This window comes from Eucyclogobius newberryi, unplaced genomic scaffold (genome assembly GCF_026437365.1).
Source record: "Eucyclogobius newberryi isolate DKJ021-1_F unplaced genomic scaffold, fEucNew1.0.hap1 SCAF_2, whole genome shotgun sequence".
Lineage (NCBI taxonomy): Eukaryota > Metazoa > Chordata > Actinopteri > Gobiiformes > Gobiidae > Eucyclogobius > Eucyclogobius newberryi.
In genome coordinates this window covers 35115321-35128136 of record NW_027315834.1, presented here as the reverse complement: position 1 = coordinate 35128136, position 12816 = coordinate 35115321, and the positions used below count along the sequence as shown (strand labels likewise).

The 12816-nt window shown below is 40.6% G+C and overlaps 1 protein-coding gene across 1 annotated transcript; it reads left to right on the top strand.

Annotated features, from left to right (window-relative positions):
* Positions 1–499: 499 nt before the first annotated feature.
* On the top strand, positions 500–12487 carry mtpn (myotrophin). The gene is made up of 4 exons (XM_072455154.1): positions 500–707; positions 4280–4393; positions 5594–5677; positions 11517–12487. The coding sequence occupies exons 1-4, from the start codon at positions 636–638 to the stop codon at positions 11601–11603; spliced, it is 357 nt and encodes a 118-aa protein (XP_072311255.1). The 5' UTR covers positions 500–635; the 3' UTR covers positions 11604–12487.
* The last annotated feature ends 329 nt before the right edge of the window (positions 12488–12816 follow it).

Below are 12816 nucleotides of genomic sequence, written 5' to 3'. Positions count from 1 at the left end.
CTATTTATTTATTTACTTTATTAACCTGGTGAGTACCCATTGAAATCAAGACCTCTTTTTCAAGGGTGACCTGGAGCATTATACATAGTCACTTTGAAGATGGTAATTAACAGTTTAAATCATAAATATACAATAAAACATATATTTGATATGTTGAAACAGTTGTATTATTATTATTATTAGTAATAGTAGTAGTAGTAGTAGTAGTAGTAGTAGTAGTAGTAGTAGTAGTAGTAGTAGTAGTAGTAGTAGTAGTAGTATGTGTGTATGTCAGATAAGTGTAAAGCAGTGCTGCGGCCCCTTTAAGGATTTACTTCCGGGTAAAAGGCATCGGAAATGCTTTGGGTTAGCTGCTGAAAGGCGGATCCCTTCGTTCCACTTTGTCTTTTGCAAACTGATTTTTTTCCCCTGCTCTTCTTCCAGCAAGTCCGAAACAAAAACTCTTTACAACAGACGGCAAAACACGCGTCTCACACACCGCAAAAGAGCCATCGCATCGCACACAGTGGGCATAATCCTGTCGCTCTGACGGTAGTAGCCGACACGCCGCTAACTTTAAACACACTCGCACCAAACTTCCCCAGTGTTTCGCACCGCGGAGGCGCAGCGATAGCATCCGCACAGAACACCGTAAGATGGCAGACAATGAGCCGATGTGGGCTTTGAAGAACGGCCAACTGGACGATGTCAGGGCGAAGCTGGTGACGGTGAGTGCCAAGCTCCGGCGTTGTGGTGATCCAAGTGGGGGGTAGCTAGCTTACACCGTTAGCCTAACAAGCTAAGCGCAAGTTTAAGACCGCTCCGACCAGCTTAATTATACTGTCTTAATCAGCAAATCCACCGCGCAAAGTCATAGAAGTGTAACGTGATGGTAAAGTACAGAAGTAGATGTCAATGTGTTTGTCTGGAATAACTGCAGTCATAGCTACAGTACTGTATAGTGTTTTGTTCAGGAGTCTGTTTTGATCACCCGTGGGCAAAACTGTGTATCAAACATTTGGTTATTTTAAATCTAAAATGAATTATCCAACTTACTCTGATTACATCTATATCAATGATCAATGCATCGAGAAGTTGTGGTTCTAGCATTAGCTTTAGCTGCACATTCACTCATTCAAATGTCAATTGAGTATTTGACTATTTTAAACATGTTTGCCTAATATCTCCCTGACTGCTCTGAGATGCAGACAGCACAGTGTGTGGAGGATAGCTTTGCAAACCTTGGTTAAGTTGGTGCTAAATATATACATTTTAGATTCTGCATTGCACTGTTTTCAAATAGAAGTAGTTCAAATGTGGGCACACTTATCTCAACAGTTTTGTGGTGAGTTCATGCACAAGCAGAATCTAATCTCACATGAGGTGGTGTTATTTTTAGTTGCTTTGATGCATGCATGTTTGATATATATTTCCCTTTTTATAAGTAGTGTTTTATACAAACTAAGAATGTACATTGTTTTATTTACAAATTTAATATACACAGCATTAGTTCACACTTCACAATTGAATATTAATTAGAATATCAATTGCAATACAAAAATATGTAATCTAGGCCTGCATGATATTGGAAAATGGTGCGATATGGTGTTCAAGTACTACGATTTTGATATCAATGCAATGTTTTCCCTCACTCTTAGGGTTAGGGTTAAAATATATTTGTTTTGTTGTCAGTCTCATGTAGGCTATGAATTCGATTTATTATTTTGTTAAAAAGTAGGCCACTTCTATTATAATTGGTATTACCATTCATTATGTTTACTGTGGACGTGCTTAACAAGGTGATATAAGATGAGGAAAGTCTGTCCATTCTGAGCTGTGTTCATCCTTGGCCCTGGTGCTCTTTATGCTTCACTATTACTGGGGATGTGCAGATGTGCTGTAATGACATTGTACTTTCAGTGGAAGGAAAATCACATCACTTCACGTCTAAAACTTTTGTCCCTATGACTATTCTGGCCATCCTGACTTTCTTGCATGAACAAGTGTTGGGTCTCCAATTAACACACAGATTGACTGGAGTAAACTGGTATATATGTACTACTACTGTAAGATGGGATTTACATTTCCACCACATTTGATTTGACGCTGCTGATTTTAACGCAGTCAGCTCTGGTCTTGTGCTTTTCTCCTCGGCTTTTCTCTTCTGAGTGACACAAGCATATGCAAAGTAGGAGCGTCACTCTTAAAACATTGGTCCCTGTCTTAACACTCACGCTGAACTTCCTGTTGCGAGGCTGAGCTACGGAAGCCCAGAGGTACGCTCTACGGGGAGGTGGCGTAAATAAAAAAATCTTTTTTCTTCCAGACAAATCAAAATTAAACCCAAATTCTATTACTGTACTTTTCGGGCTTTGAGCCAATACTTTTTTCCAACGTGTTGAACCCTGCAGTGCATTTAATGGTGCAGTTAATTTATAGGTTTTTACTGCATGTTTTATTACAATCCGACTCTGTATTTTGTGGCCGGCTGTACCTGGAGCCTGGCATATGTGTGCTGTGCCTTAACCACTTGACCACCGGGCTGCACAATCACTGATATTCATGGAGAAATTAGTCTAATGAGGAAGTGAATCTAGACGGCGTGGCTGAGCACAAAGACACACGTGGAGCACGGACATGCTGTATACGGCGGTCTGCAGTTTAGAACCTGCCACATTGAAATTAGACATTCTTGGCCAGACCTCACCATCTTTCTAGGTGAATATCATTTGACAAATATAACGTAACACTCACTTGCTAAGCACAAGCTCAGAAGCAGATGAACCAGATGTGAAGACAGAGGTAAATCAGCTCACACAGAGTAATCAAGGACAGAGGGGACAGTAGGTACAGCTGTGATGTGTTTAGGCTTCAAAAGGCTGTGTTTTATTACAATCCAACTCATATGCACTGAGAAATGAGTCTAATTAGACCCGCGGCACGAGACCCCCGGTCACTGGCGTGTGTAAATATCTCATGTTACAACGTGGCCACCTGCGGCTTATTGACAGTATATATCAGTGTTCTCGCTGGGCTGAGGTTTGAGGATGGCGGTGCTAGCAAAAAGTACTTTAAAAATTTCCGCACACGGTGCTCGATATGGAATGCCAATATGATCACACTCCGCCACTTAGGAGCGGCGTATCGTGACGTATTTTCGCGGCCGCACGGCGCTCTGTGCCTGCTCGGCTGAGCGCAGCAGGCGTCGCGAGCGAACAACACCACGGCACCCGCGCCGCCCCAATGCGCGAGCGAGTGCAGCAGCAACCTAAAATGCCCGTGGCACGCGCACGGTTATCTTAATACCTGGCGGTATCTTTTCTGCATGGCGGGTGCCGGCGGCCAAAAGCCCTCAGTGAGAACACTGTTTTCTTGTTTCTTTGTAAATTTCGTTGGAGGGTTTTTTATTCAGAGCGCTGTATAGCCCGAAAAGTACGGTGATAATAATTGGTTGTGGTTGTTGTACTTGTTTTTGTCAATCATTATTAAAAAAAAAATCTCTATAAATATTCCCTCAGGTGAAATGCGACGTTAAGGTATCATTAGCAGACTCGCAGGTCCATATCTAGCTTTGGTAATGGATCAAGTAGATCTGGCTTCTGATGGATAATTATCTCCAGTGCATTTCACTTAAGAAGGAGGAGTTAAGGAGTACTGAAGGCGGAGTCTGTACACTGCCCACATGACTCATGGGAACACTTTGATGGACAGTGATCTGGGACCCTGATTTGAATATTTGTGGCTTTTCCAAATGTTTTTGACCAACGAGCCAAACCATTCCAGGAGGGTAGAGCTGGAGGCATAAGGGTTAGAGTCGCACGCGCTGGGACTGCAACAATCTTCACCTGCACAAAATATCACCGCGGCGATAACATCTGCAGGACAGGCCCGTGACACACCATCAGGTTCATCTGGCTGTGCTATGACTCGCGTAGGCACAGGACAGTTTCCCCTTTACATATTCTTCTCCTGATTGGTATTTTGGTTTTATTACTTTGGCCCCTCAAGTCTGTCATCAGTAGATCAGGACTTTTAATATGAGCAGTTTGCAACAAGATACTTGTTTGAGAATTCTGTCATTTTAATCAGGTGGAGACCCTCCTAACACACAATCGAATGGATCCTTTTACTCCTGGTTAAGTTATTATCGTGGAGAAAATTAGATGGTGTTTAAAATGAGAGAGATCTGAGGAGGACAAAGGGCTGTAACCGATACACAGAAAATGCTGCCACAAATTAGATTTAGATTTTTTTGAGTTGCATTGCTATTTTAATGATCTATTTCCTTGTGTTTTCTCAGGTTGAAGATGTGAACAGAATGCTGGAGGGGGGAAGGATGCCTTTACATGTAGCTGCAGACTTTGGTCACGCTGAAGTGGTGGAGTACCTCATTTCTAAAGGAGCCAATGTTAACGTAAGACCAAAACCTTTTAATGAGGGATGTAATGATATGCAAATCTCACAACACAATGTTATTGCGGTACGAACCTCGCGGTCGTCAGTGTCTAAAAGATGGATTGCACTGCTAAACCCTCTGTGTATTTGCAGATAAAGTGGAAGAAAATAATTCATTTTCTCGACATCTAAACAGTTACTTCATATTTCTGACTCTAAACCTGAGGTTTTGCTTCCAATAATTATAGCCATATTTGTCATTTTTATTAATTGTTCAATTAGTTTTCTAACATGCAAAATTCACATTTTGTCAAAAACTACAGTGTAAACATCCTGGTGGACTAATAAAAAAGAATATTTTTTCGAAATAATAATTGTCTATTGCTAATGTATCGTTTTAACCCCTTCTTGTTCTGTAAAGTGCTTGTGTTGTGCTCTAACTACAGAACCGTAAATTCCTTAATGGTTCCTTTTTCTGCGCCTGCATTTTTTAGTGTTAATTAATGGCCAAAATTGTGCCCAATTTTTTTTTTTTAATAGAATTTAATCATGTTATAACTGTTAACTTATTTTGAAACGGTTATAACTCAAAACCACTGCACTAACAGAGATGTAAGGTTGCCTCTGAAAATATCTCAATAAATGATATTATTGAGCATGGTGTTTTTTCCTAATCAATAATTCTAGGCAACATACTTGTATCTAAAAATGCTGCAACAACTGTAAACAACTTTCACCAAGGTTCAGTCTGAGAAACCATCTTTTATATTTGCTATAAAACTGAAAGTGAATGCAGCTGGTTTCTGTTACACATGGAGCTGGGAGATAAATGGATTTGATTGATTAATCAAATTTGGGGTTCATCTGGATTTGTCTGGAAGAAAATCTATTTTACTTCACCCACTTCTCCGTATCTCGCCTCACTACAGGAAGTTCAGTGTGAGTGTAAACAGCAGCAGTTCAGTGCACAAAGAGTGTTGGACACAGTATTACTCCTTTATGACATTCAGTGGCAGCGCCTCACACAGGACATCACAGAATCGGGAGAGGAATGCTACAACATTAGCCTCCTGCTAACACATAAACACAGTCTCCAGTGTGAAAAGTGACTGGGATTAGGCACTCACAGGGACCAAAGTTTTAGAAGTGACATGTGTTTTTGCCACCACAAACAGGAGCATCTGTCTTGTCTTTAAATGTATGTTTCCTTATGCCACAGGCTCCAGACAAGCACGGCATCACTCCTCTGCTCGCCGCTTGTTATGAAGGCCATGTCTCCTGTGTCAAGATCCTACTAGAAAAGGTGGGTTCCCTGGTTTCAGCTGACACGCACATCTGCAGAGTAAAAGCACAAGCTGATGTGTCAGGTCGGTGCTAATGAGGTCACTTGTACAAAAGAACCTTTAACACTGTCCTCCAGAATGAGCACAGTGTCGCATTGTAATTGTGTCATTCATTTGTGTTGTATTTTTTCTCTTACTTTAGCGTTGTGAAACAATTGTAATGGCTATCTAAAGCTGAGCATTTGGGGAATATATAATTGCATTTTTTCCAACAAGAATTGTAATTAGATTTGCAATTTGTGTTTAGATGATCATATTCTGTTCAGGAGAATTTACAAAGACTGAAATAAGAAGTGACAAGCTGTATTTCAGACCATGTTTGAACAGGTCTAAATGACAGGGTTTGAAGTTGTTATGGAGCCCTATTCTTAACATCATTTATTAATTAGGCGTTTGATTCTGTAATCATCTTAATTAGAGTTTGAAGTTTCACTGCAATACAAAATCCTATTAAGACTAACTCTGAGCAGAGTAACGTGAACGTGTTATCGGCACTCAGATGTTTTTTTTTTATTTTCTGGGGTTTCCTTTCATAGCCAGCTAAAAGTATATTGAAACTGACATCAGTCCAAGCCAGACATAAAATTAATGTTTAGATTTGAGACCTTTATTTTATTTTGTCTATTGTTAATTAGCAACATACTAATTGTATGTTTTCAGTAAAAGGGTTTGTGTCATGACATTGGCGTGTGTTCTTGACGGTCTGATGCAGTTGCTGTTTATATATGGACTGGCTAAATGAGGAGCAGCCTATGAAACCTGCTTCCATTAGCTTGGCTTCTCTCCCTCTCGATCATCCCAATATGTTTCTGTGGACCAGCTTCTGCTTTAGCAGTTTGAAGCAACTGGCCAGCAGCTGTGCCACAGCTGCTCGTGTTCTGTGGGCAACGGCGTCTGGCTTCAGGTTTGAAACAAGCAGCCAAAACGAGCAAAACTGCCTTGTACTACATACTACGACATACTTTTTTAGTCTAATTTAGGTGATGCACTTCATGTTCGAATATTTGTGTGTCTGCTCTTAAATTAGCTTAAGTAGCAGTAAACAAACCAAGCAACACAAGCCTTTTAGGTTAATGGCCCGGCGGCTCTGCCCCTGCACTGGAAATGTAAGCCTCTTTAAACCTATGTCAGCGTTCTCGTGTGACAGGAGACAGAGTTGAGTTTCAGCTGTGTGACTCATCTCAGTGCGTTTAGTGGTCAGAGGCCAACAATATGAGCAAACCCGTGGCCAGCACGTCTCCTCACTTGTGTCACCACTAAGCACTGTCCAGATTACTCAGCTGAAAGGTCATCATTCACTGCAGGGATTTGAATGGATGCACTTACTCCTCACGGTTCCTAAATTCTGCCTTGTGTCCCAACATGAAATAAAAAGAGTGTCCAGCAGTCACACTCCACCTGATCGCACCTGTAGCATTGTGCCACAGCACTTTGGTAGATAATAGGAGCTTGCTGAGAGAAACCCATTGTGATGGCTTTACTGCCAGACATTCATTTTCTTTGGCCATAATGGCCTAATGCACCATGGGAGCTGACCCCTGCCCCTCTGCATGCTGCGTTGGTGTTGGCAGTGCATTATTAAGAGGTATTTTGACACGGCCGCTGCACAACCGTATCGTAATATTGTGGCAGAGAGTGCGAGTGCCAGAAGAGACTGGACAGGTACTTTCAGTGCAGAGGCACCGTTATGTCACATCCTGTTTTTAACACCAGTGCGTACACTTCCCCTAATGTACATCATGTGTACACACTACTATTAAAACCATTCATTTAACACTTACAACTGATGTATGATACTTAAATCATCATAATTATACATTACATATACTTCTCTAAAATGAGTAGATGTCGTTGGTGTATGACACGTGGTGTTTTTACACTTACACCTGTGTCACACTTGGCCATTGGTCCATCAGTGGTCACATGTTTGGACAGTCAAAAGGTCATTACTAGTTGTAGAAAGATGGCTATTGTTAGAGCTGTCAGCGGTGTCTGCTGTAGCCATGTGAACATGTGATCACCCTCAGCCTCTGAGGTGTGTGTGCTGATGTCATTCCACCTGCTAATTCCTTTTTAAGGGGTTTAATTTAGAATAATCTGTGGAATTATTTAGCAAGTTATTACGTTTCCCCTCAAAATAATAGTTGTGGTGACTGTACTGTTATATTTCCACACTCGTGCAGCATGGCAGTACTGCAATATTGATGATGTAGTAGATGGAAGGTGTAATGTTGTCCCTGTTGTTCTAAATTAGGTCTGTGGAGTCGGTTAGGAAGAATGTTCGTGAACCTTCAGTTAATGACTTCCCTTGAGCTGAAGAGACTCCCGTTTCCTGTCCTCCACAAACTCAGTGATCAGCAGCACAAATGTATCCAACCACCAGCATCATCATACTTCTGTGGCCGCTGAGAAAGTTACAAAAGCTCTACATTTGTTTAGATATTTTTATTGTATTTGGGATTGGACTTGGACTTTTGGATTCTTTTGCGTGTGTGCAAACGTAACAGTGGTTATCTCTAAAAACACATCAGAGTATCACAAATTTGTTTCTCTCCCAGAGGAGCCTGTCCGGGCCAGTGTCTAAAAGATGGATTGCACTGCTAAACCCTCTGTGTATTTGCAGATAAAGTGGAAGAAAATAATTCATTTTCTCGACATCTAAACAGTTACTTCATATTTCTGACTCTAAACTGCTAACTACAATGTTTGCAGAGAGTCGTGATCAGTCCTTTTAGCAGAACTTTGTATATTTTTTGGGATTAAGATAAATGGCTACACCATTATACATTCAAACACTTAATTTGTTATAAAAGTCACATACCAGGCTTAGGATCGGATCGAATCAGATGGGATCTGAGAAATCGGAAAAAAACGATTTTGAAACATAAAAAATCGGAATCGAATTGATTCTTGAAATTTGAATCAAAACCCAGCTCTAGCCAGGCTCCACGTGCAGCCGACCGCAGTGTTGCAAGTTCGAATCCCAGCTCCGACAATTGACTGCATGTCCTCCCTTCTCGCTCCTCCCCAGTTCACGCCGAGCTGTCCTGTCCAATAAAGCCTATGTGCAAAGATCATACTCCCCGTTTCTAAATATAAAACATGAAATTAGCGGAAGAAATACCTTGAACGACAGAAGAATAGAAGCCCCAATCGCACAGGATTACTTCTACATTGTCAAATTCCAGAAATCATGGACTGATAATAATAATCCCCGTGGAATCTGACGAGAGCCTTTTAATTCATTTATGTCGTGAGTGTTGTGATATTTCAAGTTAGTTTTTAGAGTTAAGTAGCTGTTCTGCACCGTCAAATGTTCCTTCCCACATTTTTGTGGTCAACAATCGAGTTAAACCAAAATAAAAGCACTCAAACTTTCCCAAAGAGTCTTGATGCTGCTTGGTCTTCTGTTGCCACGAGAACGGGATTGTACTTCCGGTGTTCTGAAGAGCTGTGCACCCCATAGGCCCAAAGTAAAACAAACCCCATGTGATGTGCTAAATGTTTGTAGAAGCTATGGTCAATTTAAGAGTTGCAGGTAACTATTAGATATAGAGCTGGGTTTCGATTCAAATTTCAAGAATCGATTCGATCCGATTTCGATCTGATTTCCGATTCGATCCGATTTCGATTCGATCCGGGGGCTAATGTTATTAAAAATGAAATGTATTTGAACCGTTTCCTTCACTTCATGACTGTGTAGAGAAGCAACATATTAAAACTAGTATTATATCAATATTAAACAGCAAATCTTACAAGTATTGGTAGTTACTGATGGCTGGAAGACTGATGAAAAGGTTAAGGGTCAATCTACCTTCAAGAAAGATAATCCAGGAGTCCTGAATTATCTTTCTTGAAGGTAGATTGAAGTTCACTGAGGGAAATATAGAAAATAATTTTAATTTAAAAAAAAAAAAATTAAAAAGAAATAATTAGATAACTTCCTTTTCGCAATAAAAAAAATTGGCCTCGTGACATCGTGGCCAGTGCAGTTCAGAAGTCCCAGCAGGGGACTCTGCAGCTCTGCTCCAACACGTAAATACACAAGCACTCGTCTGCTTTGATTCCGTTTGATTCCAGTCAGTGCGTGTACAGTCCGGTTTCCTTTGCCCTGCTAAGTCTGCACAAACAATGTTTAACCAGACTCGCAGGGCTCCGTCCAGCTTCTTCGCTACGCGACGATGCGCTGCCTCTGCCCGTCCGCTGTAAGCCCCGTGCTAAGAGGCTCAAGTCGGCCAGACCAACCAGGCATTGTTCCATTTCCTCTGACCATCTGATTCTACCCCATGTTCACTGCACAAGGCAAATCACCACCAGTCGAAGATTAATGTCCCGAGAAAAGAAAAATCACTAATCAATTGTCAGCCTTTTAAAGTTTGTCTATTAAGTCCATTAAAACTTGCATTTGTGTAGCTTTAATTCATATCTAATGGCAAAAGTGTCTATACTAAACTGAACCCCTTCAGTGTGTTTCCTACAATGCATGTCTAAATTCATTGTAGGACTGAACAATAAATAGACATGTTTTTTTTTTACTGTTGGGTAATAGGTAAATACTTTATTGATCCCACTGAGGGATACTCATATTCTAGCCCAAGGAGTAAACCTACACGCGCATCCATCTGCAGTGAGCAATGTAAAGCCTAATGACGGCCTCTACAGTGCACAGAGCAGTCAGTCATTTCTCCTGCTTCTCTCATTCAGAGCCTTTCCTCCACAGTACAGAGGCAACACAATGATTTATTTTGAGTTTTCTTGTGTTAAGTGCTAATCGTGCATTTGTTGTATGCTTGAGTTTGCAACACTGCTCCTCAGTATCATTGCTCGTCTACCACAGTTTTAGAAAAGAGGACGTTTCACAAAACGGAAAATACTGTGAAAGATGTGCCGTCAAACTGGAGGAGTCAATCCCCTACCTTTGCTCAGTGGTTCTCAAAGTGGGTGTTGGGACCCCCCTGGGGTGTTATTTTGGGGCTCCTGTCCTGAAAAGTTTTAGAACCCATGTCTTGGTCTGAAGCTAACTGAGTTACTGACACACATATATACACACATGTGCGCACACACGCACACACACGCACACACACATGCACGCACACACACACATAATATTTAACATGATCATGGCAAACGCTTTCCTCTTTTCCTTTTATTGTAGACCAGGGGAGGGTAATTATTTGATCCCTTAGGGCAATATTCATGTCCAGGAGAGTGGTGGGGATCATTGGTGTAACAATATAGGTGCTCTCATTTATTAATTCATTTCATATAATCTTTATTAAGGGCACAAATGCAGACGCACGATCCATATTTAATACAATAAAACATTTAAATAGAATAAGTAACTATTATTATTGTTGTTGTTATTACTTGCCAGATTAAAACAGCCCGAGGACCACATCCAGCCCCTGGGGCCGCTTTATGGTGCAAGGAATAAATTCATATACATTTTATATGATAAAACTGCAATTTAGATTGATAACTAACATAAGGGTATGACTAAAAACAGAAAAAAGTCAATCTAAAATATGTTTTAACCAAAGCTCTATTTTAGGTGACAAATCTGCTGTACCTGACGCTAATGTCGCATTTGTGCATTCCTAATGTGTTGCAAAAATCACAAAGTGTTCTTGGATTCACTTTAATCAAAAAGGTCCAACTGAAGTAAAAAAAAAAAAAAACTTTTAAATTAAAAATTGGCAAAGAGTTGTCATTTGGCTCAAGGCAATATGCAAATCAAGGCATGGAAACAAAAGGCACAGTTTCAACCATTCATATGTTTTTTTCTGTCTTTTTTTCCAGGGAGCGGACAAAAGCTGTAAAGGGCCGGACGGTCAGAGTGCTTTTGAAGCTGCCGAGAGTGACGCTGTGAAAGCACTACTGAAGTAAGGGCGGCGAGACCAGGCTGGACTGGCCGGGGCACGGACAGACAGGACAACTGACCATGGACGTCGTGGTCACATGACAGAGGACCAACACAACTCTAAATCTTGGATCAACCTCTGCCTAAAATACACTGCTTTATGCGTTTGATAGATATGGTCAGTTTTCTTTGTCTGGGCATTTTCCCCACTTCTCTTCATTCACAATTTTTGGGTTACGTCTTTTTAGCCTCTGTTGCTAGGCAGACGGTCTGTCAGCTCTGGCGCTCCTGCGGACCAAAAACATGGGGGGGAATGCAAAAACAATTAGCACTTACAACACATTTACAAATTACAGTGACATTTGAATAATAATTAGGCTTTTATATGCTAAAATAGGACTTAATAATGTAGGCATTTGGTGCATTGTACTTAACTAAACTGAGGGAGAGGGTGCTATGTTCAGTATTTGTGACTATTTTTATAACACATTTGCCTTCAACCGATCACAAAAGAAAATACTTTTTTCTTAACTGCTCAAATAGTTGATAAATGATTTGCCATCATTAAGTCGACACATAACACATGCATACACGGTTATCAAAGCATCGACGATTGATATATGAGATCAATGACTTTAAGTAGCATTTCCTTCTTGTATTGTGTATTTGGGGGGCTATAGAGCGATGGAGGGGCTTCATTTAAACTGGATTGTGGATTTGGTTGGAATGATTTGAATCTCTGCCTATTTTTCTGCATGTCAAAACTGCCTCTGCTTTTATGCTAATGAAATGGTCACTGTCCCCTTCAGTTGAATTGAGATCACCTGCAGTGGTTTGATGGACAAAACATGCTCTTGCTGACTTTGTTGTGACAAAGGTCTGTAAAAACAAATAAAAAATTACAAATAAAGTGTGTTTTCAATCATTTTCAAGCAACACGTGCATACGCCAGTGTGGTCATTTACAGTGCAAAACATATTTTGACTGCAGGACTGGGGAATAGAATTGATCACAATTTGATAGGATGTAAAGACTATTTTAATGGATTATAATGTCCTATGCAAACAACAAAATGTCCTGTTTTAGGCTGTATATCATCTGCTAACTCGAGTCTGCAAAGATGTTTCGAAACGCATGTGATTCTTCAGATTTCACTCATTCAAACGTTCCTCCGGGATGTGTTTGAATTGTAGGATTCTGATCAAACGGCACATTTCAAACAAATTGCAGCTCTAAATG